The sequence below is a fragment of the Bombyx mori genome, chromosome 13 (genome assembly GCF_030269925.1).
Source record: "Bombyx mori chromosome 13, ASM3026992v2".
Taxonomy (NCBI): Eukaryota; Metazoa; Arthropoda; class Insecta; order Lepidoptera; family Bombycidae; genus Bombyx; species Bombyx mori.
This window is the reverse complement of record NC_085119.1, coordinates 3,560,063-3,575,176: the sequence shown is the minus strand read 5'-3', so window position 1 is coordinate 3,575,176 and position 15,114 is coordinate 3,560,063. Positions and strand designations below refer to the sequence as shown.

The 15,114-nt window shown below is 43.5% G+C and overlaps 2 protein-coding genes across 2 annotated transcripts in view; one reads left to right on the top strand and one right to left on the bottom strand.

The window, feature by feature from the left end:
• Window positions 1-15,114, top strand: part of LOC134199939 (uncharacterized protein K02A2.6-like) — a 933,609-nt gene that overhangs the window by 871,184 nt on the left and 47,311 nt on the right. The window lies entirely within an intron of this gene.
• On the bottom strand, window positions 919-3,118 carry LOC134200034 (uncharacterized). Its single transcript, XM_062671950.1, has 2 exons — window positions 1,916-3,118; window positions 919-1,029 (listed from the first exon to the last, which is right to left on the bottom strand). Exons 1-2 carry the CDS (start codon window positions 3,116-3,118, stop codon window positions 919-921), a joined length of 1,314 nt encoding a protein of 437 aa, XP_062527934.1.

Below are 15,114 nucleotides of genomic sequence, written 5' to 3'. Positions count from 1 at the left end.
CTCCTCAGGCCCCTCTTCCGGCGAATGATCGCCTTCAGATGGGCCGGGAGTCTACCTCTGGGCCCGCCGCTGGGCACAAGAGTCGTCGCCTGGTCGATCGCTCCCCTGATGGAGTCGACAAGGCGGACTGCCGCATCGTCGACCCCATCAGGGGTGTTGGGGTCCTGAATTACGGGAAGGTCGACTAGTCGTCTCTTAAAGAGCTCCCAGTCGACCTTCGGTCGTAGGGGCGAAGACGCAACCCGGGTAAGCCCCATTCCCAGTGTCACCAGGATAGGGAGGTGGGGAGTACCCAGGTCGTACAGTGCCTCGATCGTTACGGGGCACCGTAGCCCCTTATGAACACACACGTCCAGCACATCGGGCTGGTATCGCGCGGCGGTAGGGACGTGCGTGGGTTCATCAGGGCCGACCACAGAGTAGTCGCCCCTATCGGCATCTTCTAACAGCCGCCTGCCCACTGCTGTGTTAAGTCGGGAGCCCCACGCGACGTGCTTCGCGTTGAGGTCCCCGACCAGCAGAGCTGGGCGGCTGTCGTAATTCAGGGCCCGTCTTATATCCTCAGGGTGAAACTCAGGCCCCGGGGGTCTATACGCGGCATAAATCCGCATATCCCCCCCCGAGGTGTGTACCCTCACACCGACCGATCGTGTCGATGAGAAGGACAGCAAATCCAACTGATCATGCACCACGTCCCGCCTGACGAGGGCCGCAGTGCCCCTGAACGGCCGCCCGGCAGGGGTAAGCTCGTCACGTCGGTACATGAAATAGTTGGGAATCCTGAACTCAACCTGAGGACTTAACATGGTCTCCCCCAGCAGTAAAACCTCAGGGTTGTACTCCCGGGCGAGGACCAATAGCTCGTTTTTCCGGGATCTTATCCCGTCGGGGTTCCAATAGATGACGCGAAGCTCTTGGCTAGCCATTGAGCCTCGCTATCAGCTGGTAGAACCCCGACAGGATAGCCCCGACAGGGCTAACGCCCGAGGCGATCTCGCGGATCACTCCGGAGATCACCTCGGCCAAGTTCTCCCAGAGCGCCAGCAGCCATGCAGCAAAGCCGGCAGGCTGGGAGGCCTGTCGACCGCTGCGGCGCTCGCGCTGAGGGCGGGGGGGGAGGGGGGGCTGAGATGTGCCCGAGATGGCTGGTTGGGCCTGAGGCAGTGGGGTCGTTTCCGGTATTGAAGCCGGTTGCGAAGGGTCGATGGGGGGGTTTATATCAACCTCCATTACTAAATTTGTTGACGGGGGAGCCGATGCAGTAGGAGCGTTCGCTACTACGTCCCGTTGCGCTCTCTTCTTTAGTTTTTTTTTTTGTTTTTTAAGCCTGTTTTTTTTTTGTTTTAGGACCTGGTAATTGGGGGGTTTGTACTCCAGCACGGGCTGGAGCGCTGCGTTGTGAGAGGGGCGGTCTGCTTGCAGCGTTTAGACCACGAGGGGTAGGAATGGGCATACCCCGCCGCGGAGCGTTGGCTTCAGCCATCAGCGTTGCCGCTGATGGATTTGCCTCCACTGACACGGCAGGGGGGATGGATAAGGACGGGGGAGGGGGTTGGGGTTGGGAAGATTTCCCTTTCCCTTTCCCCTTCCCCTTCGGAATGGGAGCTACAGAAGGAGGAGGAGCTGTGTTCCCGGATCGAGGCACCAACGGCGCAGGAGGAGGGACGGTTACTCCCATCATCCTGGCCCTCTTGCGGTAGACCGCGCACCGCCTGTCGACGGCAGCGTGATCTTTCCCGCAATTGGCGCAGGAGAATGGGCCGTCCCTCGGCCTCGGGCAGTCCGCTACGACATGCTCCCCGGCACATCGAACGCAGCGGACCGCTCGGTGACAATTATTGGAGGCGTGCCCGAAGGCCTGGCAGCGATGACACTGCGCAGGCCCGCGGGTTGGTCGCCATCCCTCAATCGTCACCCCCGGCAAGTACAGCAGTTCATTGACTGCGTACAGGCGGGCGAGGTCGTCCTTCGAGAGGTGGTCCAAGGCTACGTGAAACACGCAGCCCGGGCGCCCTCTCTGGGACCTGATGCACCTGGCGTGACGAGCCGGAAACCCCAGCTCCTTCAGGGCATCGGTTACTTCTGCCGCGTCAGTATCGGCAGGGAGGCCCCGGACAGCCACCTTAGTCGGAATCTCCCCTGTCAGGGCATAGCAGTACCATTTTATGGTACCATCCCTGGCAGAGGCCTCCGACAGGTAGGCCTGGACCGCCCTGTATTCCTCTACCGACGTCGGCAGGAATCTAAAGCCGGCGCCGAAGGGTCGCACCGAGGGGGCGCGACCGAGGCGCTCCCTAATGGCCGCCATGTGGCGGGACCAATTAGGGAGGGCCTCCACCATTATTGGCGGATGTCGGCGCAGCTCCTCTTGGGCACGACCCTTCGGCCTCGGGGGAGGGACATGAGAGGATTGGGATGTCCTCTGGGTGGAAGGAATACTCGGCCTAGCTGCCATGGCAGCATAGGAGGTAGAGGGAGTGGGGTTAGGCTTAGGGGCGTGATGTGGTCTGGTGGACTCTAGGTCCATATACCTGGTAGAATCCAGGTTACCCGCCGTGCCGCTTAGGGCGGGGGCACCTCGGGTAGAGTCCACCGGGATTGGGGACAAGATTGGGGAAGGAGAATGAGGAGGGGTTCTTAATTGCCTAGGAGCAGTCCCTGTCCTGGCGGGAGCCCTAGGCTTGGGTACGGGTTGATCTGGGATTGGACTCCCAGAGGGGGAAGCAGATCTGGATGAGGAAGGAGTTACAGACTCAGTAGAGGAGTGGTCTGTGGATGTGGTCACGCTTTCTTCTCCCTCCGACCTGGAGGAAGGGCCTATTCGCGGGCGCTTGTCTTGGTCACCCGATGAGCCTCGGTCAGACTCGGACCTGGCCTTCTTCCGCGGCCGAGAGGCCCCAGAGGGATCGGTCGACGGAGGAAAGATACTTTCCACCGGACCGATCCTCGGGGCCCCCTCGGCCGCAGCCGAAGTCCCGGACGAATTGTCCAACCGAGGACCCATCGGGGCCATACGGATAGCAGGTATCGGTCTGGTACGTAAATCGGGCATCGCCTGACGTCCCCTATGAGACGGGCCGGGTGTGCTGGTATTTGGGGGTGAGTTCCCCCTCGACATGTTCTTGCTGGTTTTTTATGGCTATGAGGTCATTGGTACCCCGTCTCAACGGTTGACTAAATGTTACTACCCTACTAGTTCACTGGTTCACTGGTTCCCCGGCCGACCAGCAATTACAGTCACTACTTACTACTTGACTATTACGGAACTATATTTAATAAAAAGAAAACTAATTAGTCAAAGTCAGTACTAAAAGAAATTTACTAACGTAATGAATGTAAAAATAAAAGAATTAAATCAAAATAACAATAAACTACAACTACAGGGATCAATAACCAATTCAGCTTTAGCTGAAATCCCGTCAGCGACAGCAGAGCCGGTAGGTTCTTACTCCGGATTCTACTATTAACTGTATATAAGTAATAAAAATTAAACTATAATTCCCTAATTAATTAAAAAATTTATGTAAGGTACTTACCCGTTATACTTGAGTCCCTTGACCAGTAAGACAATTACTGGTAAGGGAATCATGAGCTCCAACCTATTATTAACTAATACTAAAAACAAATGGAAATAAAATAAGAATAACAGTTATCAAGAATTTTAAACTAACTAATGAATTGATAAGGAAAACAAATAAACAAATGTGACGGGAACACCCCTCCAGACCCTACTATCGCTAACACAACTGAAGGAATGAAAGAGAATAATAAAAATTAACTCAGTTAATGTAACATAAATGGGTGACCACTTATGATAGTCGGCCGGAAGGCCAGGATAACAGAATTACGATAATTGTAATATTTGGTAAAATAAAATAAAATATAACACTTAAAGTGGGTAGAATGAAAAAAGAATTTAATATATATACAAAGAAACTACAGCAGCGCCACTAGTTTTAATTAATAACGGGTAGGTTAAAATTTAATATGAAATAAAATGAATTAATTACTATTGTATTGTTAGAATTTAAATTTAAATTTACTACATAATCAAGATAAAATAAACCAAAAGGACACTAACGCTATGACTAACTTAAACTAACTATCGGTAGGGGGTTCCAACGTCAATAACCCTGGACTACTTGGTAGTCCATTGGACCAGCTTATCGGGTTTAGCGACCGCCCCGCCTAGCCCCGAAGGGTAGGAGAGGACTGGGAATGACACAGGAGGGCCAGACTCGGTGGCGCTAACGTTCGCCGGTTTTATATTCAAATAAAACGGTAACGCAGCTTACACAGGCTGGTCGACACCTACCCGTATTAAACTAATCGTTTAAGGAAAGAAGTGTCGATCCACTTACCTGGTCCCGGGTCCCGCGTTTCACTGCTCGGAATGTCTCCACCCCGAAACAGCACCGCTAGATTCAACACACGCACTTTGGGCACACACTGACTGCACAGCACAACACAGCAAGGGGCCACTTAGCCTGGTGTCCCGGGCCCTACCTATTCTGATAGCCTTGAGAGACTATATCAGCGTTGCCCTAGGCTGTAGGTGAGCTCTCGGGGCTCAAGCCGGGTGTGTTGCTAACACTAACCCTAGCAAGAGCAGTGCTTCGCAGAATCTACCACTGGATCGGAGATGCGACTCACTAAAAAGATCCGGCGAGAAACTCAGTGGGCTGTGTCTATGGGTTAATGCGCTCGTCGAGCCCTTTGTCGTAAGCGACGGGTTCAACGAGGACGGTGAGCGACGCTTGTGGTACCTAAAAGCGCCGTTAATGGATCGGGAGGATCCGTAATGACGTGTTTTGGGCACTAATAGTACATGTTGTATATCGGCACAGGCTACGAATGGGTAATGCGTTTCATTTTAAGAGATAGAACAGTCATTATTGTAATAAAAACAGCTGAATCTTCAACCTCATGAGTCCTAAATTTTCCAAGCTAAAGTAATCAGTTAGCATGCAACGGGCCTGTAGTTCTTTTACCCATATACAGCAGTAAAAGATCAAGAAAACAAAATGTAGAAACAAAATCTTCAGAACAAATATTCGACAAGAATAAAATTGACAAAACAAGCAAACTCTTATAGCCTTTAAGTTTAAAACTCAAACTGCATCCAAAGCCAAGGGACCGACTTGACATAACTTCGGCGTTCGCCTGAAATTTGTCTCAATAACACCGTTAATAACTTGTCCGGTGTCAGTGTTGGGCCAACGAAGACCTCACCAAAGTCTAATACTTCACAGTGATGGATTCAGGTATTCGTCATTAATTTGTCTCTAAGCTTGCGTTGCGTTGTTTTTATTTATTTTAATTCTCAGTTAATAGGTATCCACTGTACCCAGTCATCTATACATACATACATACTATGTATAGAATCGTCAATTTGTTCGTCGATATGGTAAAGGCGGATATGGAGGACAATATCCTCACCCAGAAGGATGCCGAAGACCGGGAAAAGTGGAGGAGTTTAAGTTGGAAAGCGGATCTTGGCACTAGACTGAGAAAATGCTAGGAAGAAGAAGAAGATAATAGAGTCGTCGATGTATATTCCGAAACGGCTGGACCGATTTCGATAGAGTTTTCAGGAAATATTCTGATTGGCTTAAAAGGTGATTCTGTGAAATGTATGGCGATCATGTTCAAGTGAAATCAAAGATCGTCCATCAAAGCGAGCCCGGCTTAACCTATTAATACTAAAACTAGAATACAATAATTTAAGAGCTTCGAACTTAAAACTACAGATATTCGCAGCATCGTTCGTAATGCGTAGTATCAGACAGTACATATCACATCGCAACGCCCATAGGACCTAGGCAGCAAGCTGTCTTAGCAGTCCAAGCCTCTGTTGTTAATGTAACCGTAAAGCAATTCCATTCCAATTTAAGGTTTGAAAAAGACTGCGCTGCTGTATCTACATATTATTAACAATATCCGATTCCGTGAGCCGTGGGCGCAGCTATCCCAGTAAAAATATCACAACTTTTTGAAGTTATACTTCTTTAGGCGCGTTATGAAAAATTGATGAGAGTGAAATTTTACGGTGCGCGCGCACCGTGACACAAAATTAACAGAATGAAGTTGCCCATTAAATCGCTCATTACAATACGACCGACGTAGCTTGGCGAGCCTGAATATAGCCGCAGGTGAACTTTCCGAACCGTACCGAAAATTACCGGATTTATACGATGTCAAGAAAAGGGATGTTCAATATGCGTGTTTGAGGATGTTGTTTAATCGATTTTTTTTCAAATTGATTAAAATTTAAATTGAAAAAAAAAAGAAATAAATTTAATAAAAATATAGTATAACTTCTTACGCGCGTACATAAGTACACGCACACGTTTTTTTTATTGCTTATTTTGGTAGACGAGCTCACAGCTCACCAGGTGTTAAGTGGTTACTTGGCCACCCACCTTGAGATATAAGTTCTAAGGTCTCAAGTATAGTTACGCTATGTATTAATTGATTTCTATTGTGAATGAACAATTAACTGAATGCGGCCCTGTAGGTTAGCTTAAACTTGTACCATGTATAAGTTCGCTGGTCGATGTATGAAACTTAAATGTCGGTTCGTAAACTGCGAACTAAATGGAACTGACATTAGCCGGCACGAGGTACTGTGCACTTCATTGTTTTACGGGTAAACACAAATTATTCAGGTCACCGACTTCAAATTGTAAATCGACTATTCATATTTACAGAGTACTGCTCTGTCTATGTTTTTGATATTATTAAATATGTGCATTGTTAATACAGAAAAAAATTAAGACCTGACTTTGTCTAATGTTGTAGTCAAATCTATGACCCTAGATCTAGCAACTAAAAGTGCTAACCCCAGTCACTTAACTACCGAGTCAATCAGCTATGATTGAAATATTCAAGTCATTAATTTTACAGTAAATTAAAATTTGTGAAGACCTCTTTAACCGGTTTGTTCTGCTGTGATCTTAAAACATTACCTCTCACCACCCATCCTGGTGGTAGGACGCCTTGTGAGTCCGCAAGGGTAGGGTACCGCCACCCTGTCTATTTCTGCCGTGAAGCAGTTATGCGTTTCGGTTTGAAGGGTCGGTTTGTACTGTAAAAACCGAAACCTAAGAACTCATATCTCAAGGTAGGTGGCGGCATTTACGTTGTAGATGCCTATGGGCTTCGGTAACCACTTAACACAAAGTGGGCCTTGAGCTCGTCCAACCACGTAAGCAATAAAAAACAAAAAAACCTACCAGCTTACTGGTCGGGTAGGTTGTGAGCATACTCGGCTAGGTACCACCACCATTAAAAAGTCGTATTTCAGTAACCCAATGAATCTATCGCAAAATAAACAATTTTCAACAACAGCTATTAATTAGTGCAAGTTACAAAATGACAATGAGACTAAGTTGCCGGCTGTTTGCCATTAATTGTTTTCCAGCGATGCAAGCTGTGAATAAGTACGCTAACTTTTGCATATGACTTGTGCACTTCACGATTTATTTATAGCTAATAATACGTACGGAAGACATGATGCCAAAATTTTTAAACGGACTTCATTTAATAAGAGAGAGAATAGACACTCAATTTCTGAATTACACATAATATTCAAATCTTTTGACGATGCGGAAGGGTACCCTAACCGGGAAAAAACGTCCGTAACGTAAGATTTTTATTATTTATGTATAGTCTTAATATGAGGGGTATACAGTGTCTAATGTATCGTCTACGTGATGACATTATTATTATTCATATAAATAGCTGTTTCTTTGTATATTATTATTATATATATCCCTCTTACTAATCGTTGGTAGCCTAAGGGGCTATTACAGCTTCCCTCGCAAATGTAAGTGAGCTCGCGAGCTCAAATGTTAAAGAATTGCTAGCACTAGCCCCAGCAAGAGCAGTGCTTCTCTGTATCTACCACCAGATCGAAATTGCAATCCACTGAGAAGATCCGATGAAAAACTTTTTACTGGTGGTAAGACCTCTTGTGAGTCCGCACGGGTAGGTACCACCGCCCTGCCTATTTCTGCTGTGAAGCAGTAATGCGTTTCGGTTTGAAGGGTGGGGCAGCCGTTGTAGCTATACTTGAGATCTTAGAACTTATATCTCAAGGTGGATGGCGCATTTACGTTTTAGATGTCTATGGGCTCCAGTATCCGCTTAACACTAGGTGGGCTGTGAGCTCGTCCACCAATCTGAGCAAAAAAAAAAAAAAAAAAAAAAAAAAAAAAAAAAAAAAAAAAAAAAAAAAAAAAAAAAAAAAAAAAAAAAAAAAAAGATCCGGTGAAAAACTTATATATTATAAGTAACCTTTTCTTATAATCGAATCATAAAACACAATCCGTCTTAGATACCAATGGTATTTTTTAATAAAATCCTTATGCGATTAAATACAGACAATAAACTTTTGATTATAAAAAGTTCCAAAAAGTAAAAAGATAAGCTTAACTATTTAAATAAAATCCTTATGTGATTAAATACAAACAATAAGCTTTTGATTTAAAAAAGTTTAAAAAAATAAAAAGATAAGCTTTATGTTGTTTCGTGATACATTTTAACGGCACCTACCTCGTTTCACTGACTTTATAGGTCAGACATCGTAAACGGGTTCGATTCTTGATCCTGAACGAACACATAAAAGGACGATAAACATTACTCACAAAAATCTATTTCGTGTTCACTTACAAAGTTACACTTAGATTTAATTTTTTTTAAACCGAACCGAAAGATCGGATGTACCAATAACGGTGAAGGAAAATTCGGCTATATTCGCAAGTGCGATGACTGATTTTTACTTGTACCTTAAACTTAATATCCTATTTATAGCGCTTCGTTTAGCATTACGCGCCCGCTACCGGAAAACATTTGAACTAATCAATGAACAGGTTTTGTTGAAAAAAAAATAGTTTTTCATCCATTTCTCTTTTTTTTTCTTGCTTAGATGGGTTGACGAGCTCACAGCCCACCTGATGTTAAGCGGTTACTGGAGCCTATAGACATCTACAACGTAAATGCGCCACCCACCTTGTGATATAAGTTCTAAGGTCTCAAGTATAGTTACAACGGCTACCCCATCCTTCAAACCGAAACGCATTACTGCTTCACGGCAGAAAAAGGTAGGGTGGTGGTAACTACCCGCGCGAACCCACAAGAGGTCCTACCACCAGTAATTACGCAAATTATAATATTGCGGGTTTGATTTTTATTACACGATGTTATTCCTTCACCGTGGAAGCCAATCTTTTTTTTTATTGCTTAGATGTGTGGACGAGCTCACAGCCCACCTGGTGTTAAGTGGTTACTGGAGCCCATAAACATCTACAACGTAAATGCGCCACACACCTAATCGTGAACATTTGTTGAGTACGTATTTCATTAGAAGAATTGGTACCCGCCTCAGATTCGAACACCGGTGCATCGCTAGATACGAATGCACCGGACGTCTTAAACTTTTGGCCACGACGACTTCAACAACCTTATCAACAGTACTCAGAGTGATGGAACTTAGTCTTAAGTTCGAAAGATGTCTCTCGAAATCGAAGGGCTGCTCATCGATGTTTATTTTGTAACGCCAGAAAAATTGAATTTAATTTTTTTTAGAAATTAATGCCCTCTAGCGTATACGTGGCGCAGTGTGGGGAAATAATATAATTGTGAAACACTGCTTAGTTCTCTTACTCGACACTGCATGGCGTGACTGTGCTATCTTGTCTGTGGTTCGAGGGTGAGATTAGCACAGCACTATAGGCGGAATATTCGAGAACCGTAAGACTATTCATATAAAAGGAAAAGTCACTTTGTCCGAAGCCTTTTTCAATCAACATCTCTCGAGCTGCAGTGAAAGTTTTCTTACGTATTTACCAGAGTCAATTTAACAATTCCTTGGTGTTTTTTATTCAACCAGGGTAAGTGTTTCATAATTTATTCTCCACACTGTGTCCACAACCTTTAACTAAATAGAAGTTAACACCACTTTGTCTTATCGTGTAGGTCCTAATAACTGGTACGTTATATGTACATCAGTTAGGGTGCGGAGTGTGACTTTATTATCACCTTCGAGATCCCGCAGTACCTTTCTGCGTGGACGCTGCCGGAAGCGAGGTGCTCTGGCTAGGCGATCCAAGAAAGTACGTGACTACAGTAGACCAAGAACACACCTGCATACACAACCTAGCTCGGATCCAGCAACCCCAGTTGCGGGGAAGCAATCTGGTGAACCTTCATCGTCCGTTTGTGAACTAAACTGGTGAAACCATCTTTGTTTATAGTATTGTAATTTTAATCTCACTTTCATTGAATACTTTCTCGTGTGTTCGGTATACCTACCGACACACATTTAACAAAGATACCTTACCACTAAATTAATCTTTGTGAACAATTATAACCATTGAATCTGTATTATTTGTAGTGAATAAACACAAGTGTTATATATTGTAATTGTTTTATTTATTGGCGTGAGTCTCCCAGAGCGGTAAGTGGTGGCGCCCTGAGATCCTCCTCACCGATCCTATTCACCGGTTGTCTACCGGTGGTGACGTGTCTAGAAGTGGTGCGACTCGGCCCAGTGTCTCTCGACCCATAGACCACCTTTTGGGGAGTGACGCGACTGAGCCTCATGTAACATCAGCATACCAGGGACACCCTTAGACATAGACACGTTATAATTTAATGTAATTGCTTTTGATGTATTCAAGTTAAACATAGACTTGCCATAATTATGGAATGAACTCCTCCTCGCTCTCAGTGCGATATGACATGTCCTTCTTCAAACGAGGTCTAACAGAGTCCCCAGTAGTAAGTAAACAATGACTTGGCTATGTTTCTGACACAGCGACAGTTACCGTTCGCCATCAGTTGAATCGTATACTCGTTTGCCTACAAAGGCAATAAAAAACAGAGATTTTACTCTAATACATGAATATACATTGCTAAAGTGAACATTAGTCGCAACGCTATGACATGTCCTTCTTCAAACGAGGCTTGCGGAGAGTAATTTATGGTAGGCAGCGGCTTGGCTCTGCCCCTGGCATTGCTGACGTCCATGAGCGACGGTGACCACTTACCATCAGGTGTGCTCGTCTGCCTACAATGGCAATAAATAAATAAAAACCAGTATTTCGTATCTGGTATCACTCATGTCAGAGCGGTCGTGGTCATCACCCAGTATCATTGCCGTGGGCAGATGTTATGCGCCTCACGAGCAATCGCCACTCCTCCCAGTTTGTGGTGGGCCTACACTCATACCAGAACAGCCTTTTTAAAATATGAAACTCAAAATGACCTCGATTGACCTTAAACAAACCTTTTTTATACGTTGTTGTGAGCTATCGATCGAAATACGCACATTTACCGTGGGAAAATTCACCACCGTCAATCTTATGAAATGTTTTACGGATTTCATATAGTCATCGAATTTAATGTATGCCATGCTCTTTAAAAATCGGCCACAAAGCATGATCAATTAGATGAAGATCCAGACTAGATGAAAACTATGAAGATTATGGAACTTGGCTTTGTTAAGCAGATTAACCGCCTTCACGACAATAATATTGTTACGCGCTGAGGTTCGGGATAAATAAAATTTCACCAAAGTACAACTAAAAACTGTATTCAACATTTAAAACACTTAAACGCTTCACAAACACTTTAAAACACTCAACAAACACTTTAAAACTCGCTTGTTCCGCTTGGCTTCAGGTGATCCGTTCGCTGTTTCGCTTCGAGTAGTTCCGTTTACTGACTGACTGCGTACCATCCCTGCAACGCTTTTATAGTCGATACCTCATCCCAAGAATTATCGAGAATATTCCACACATCTCTAGTAATAGTTTCCGCTATCTGACAATAGATGGCGTCGTACTTTTCGAGCGTTCTAGGTCCTTCGATATTCGTTCGACTATTCGGCGATAAATGGCGTTACTCTTGCCGGCATAACAATATTTTTATATAATAATATGTGAACCGATGATTTGACAAATGTTTTCCTCGTCGAAGAACGTGGAACGAAGGTGCGAACTAGCCATTGGCAAAACCCACTGAGTTTCTCGCTGAATCTTGTGAGCGGATCGCGATTCCGATCCGATCGTAGATTGATCGAACCATTGCTCTTGCTAGGCCCAGTGTTAACAAATTCTGTCAGCTTGACCTCGTGAGCTCGCCTAACGGTCCGTGAAGAGTTTGAATAGGCTACCAACGATTATGTAGAACAGAAAAAGGTTAAAAAAATACGGTCTAATCACTCGATACATCACTCCACCAAATTATTACTGAAGCCGGATAGGGCTTATATTGTACTCTACTGACTAATTTAGAAGGTATCGTTGGACTCTCTTATATCGCATCATTTACTTTGTTATTATCCTTATTAAAAATGGATCAATACAAAAGATTTTCTTGTCTGTATATTTTCAGTCCCCTTTGCCTGGCGCTTAAGAAGTTGTTGCTGATTTTACAAGTCTATGCATTTTTAATTGACGAATAAGTAATGACCAACTTTGTTAAAGCTGCGAGTCCTAAGTCTTCCTTTCGAATACTTAAAATGGTTCCGGGTGTCATATCCATTACTACAGATAACTTAATTTAGTTTAGGACCAAAAATTTCTTCGGATTATTTGGTTCACTGCTTTGATCGCTTTTTTATTATTATAGCTAACCACATGGACTGCCAAATCTTTGTTTATCACAACCAGCCCTGCTTTCAAAGTATCGACCGACATTAATATCTACTTGTACTGGTGGTAGGACCTCTTGTGAGTCCGCACGGGTAGGTACCACCGCCCTGCCTATTTCTGCCGTGAAGCAGTAATGCGTTTCGGTTTGAAGGGTGGGGCTTGTAACTATACTTGAGACTTATGAACTTAATATATCAAGGTGGGTGGCGCATTTGCGTTGCGTCCATAGGCTCCAGTAACCTCTTAACACCAGATGGGCTGTGAGCTCGTCCACCCATCTAAGCAATAAAAAAATTAAAAAAATCTTCGAACTCATGTAGGGTATGATGATATAGCCTCGGTAAGCCTCAGTAAGTACTTTGCATCAAGTGAGCTGTAATCTCTTTTACCCATCAAAGAATAGAAAATATAGAGTACGGGCTTATAATAAGCCTTTTCACAAGTAGATGCCTCATGGCGATTTCAGTACGCTGGTATAATCAGAGAACGGCTGCCCATTCTCCGGTTAATACCTTGATCGTATTTTACGATACCCATGGGAACAAACAGGCTGGTTTTAAAGTATGTTCACACTCCACACCATACACCCAAATTAAATAAATAGATCAATAATGGAGGAAGTTCTGGTGAAAGATTTCCTTTTTTATTTAATTTTTTTCTCTTATTGACCCATCTGAGAGCCACCGGCTATGTTTATTCAGTATACGAATTATAATTATTAAGCAACTGTCAAGAAACATTTTTCCTTAAACTCTCAATTGAGTGACACTCACTGAGGGAGCAACATCACGGGAATGTCTCCGAAAATTTTCGTAATCAGGAATTACACGAGTGAGTTGTTGCGGCCATATTTAAAAAAATATATATTTTTCAAATTTTTTTCTTCGTAAGTAATGTTATTTGATACAAAAAAAAAACAAACAAACCGGAACTCATTACGTAACTTGATTAAAAACGAAGTTCTCGTACAAGAATTATCATATCTAAATCCCGCGATCCATCAGACTATTTATCAATTAAGGGCTGCCAATCACCTGCCTCCAATATGGAACTCCTAACTTAATTCAACTCGCAAACTCCGAGGGCCGGCTTAATAATTGACTTGTTAAAACTCAAAGTTTGTTATCTATTGAAAGATTCAGCGAACGCGCGTTACGTAAAACATGCATCGGTAAATTTCGATCAGTTTGTCTATGAGCAAATTCTTTAGATAAAACCGACAACCCTGTGTACTTATTTCAGGAATTCAATGCTCAATGCTTACCAATCAGTTTGTAGAATGTAAACAGAGGGATAGTTGTGAGTCCTAACACATGAGCACTAACTAAAAAAAAACTTTCGAAACTTCAATTTAAAAATAAGAGAGAAAGAGAGAGAGAGAGAGAGAGTTTTTATTGTACACAAAATGAATAAATAATGCGAAACATAAAATACAAAAAAAGTATAATTGGCGGTCTTGTCGCTAAGAGCGATCTCTTCGAGACAACCATCAGGTGAACAAGAATAATTTGGAAACGAATTACACGCGGTGTACCTATCTGTTATAATACAGTTCATGTCTATGAGTCCGGCCAACCATTTAACACCAGGTGGACCGTCGTCCTCCCATCTAAGTAATAAAAGTGGAACAATTGAATGAGTAGCTAATAACATATTATATTTTAATAATTTATATTTTTAATCATATAATCTTTATTTGTTTTGGTAATTTTAAATGCATTTCAATGATACTATGTACACCATATGGTTTTGTTTCTGAAATAAATTATTTTCATTCATTCAATAAGGTTAATTACGAATTTGTTCGTCCTTAACTGCAAATCCGATTACGGCTCAGCATGCACGTCTTCTCTTTCAAGAAGATTTTTTTTTCCTACCGATGCTGATAGCCTTGAGAGGCTATTTCAGCTTCACCCTAACGTTTGTAGGTGAGCTCACGGGGCTCAACCGGAGAGTTGCTAACACTGACCCTAGCAAGAGCAGTGCTTCGCAGAATCTACCACCGGATCGGAAACGCGACCCACTCAGAAGATCCGGCGAGAAACTCAGCGGGTTGTGTCTATGGGTTTTCAAGAAGAAAAGCAAATGCTCTACTTATAAACATCGGACCGATTTTTTTGTTAAACTAAATGTATCAATTAATCTAAAAGACATTATTGTTGAACAACATGCCCAGTCTAAACACCTTCATTGTTTATTATAGCCACGTCACATATTAAATACATTGTTGTATGTTCCGATGTTCGCTATATAAATAAATGGTTGGTTGGTTTTTGTGATGAAATAGTTTGGCTCAAAATGAAGTTCACTTTGAAGTCGCAAAACAGGGTCGCTCTGGCTGAAGCTATGAATACCAATGTGTAATGTTGATGTCAATCTTTATGGGCGGCTTTATGTGGACAGTCAAAGGTAATTAGGGCAACGGCTTCAGTTCATTTAATTTAAGAAGATTGCG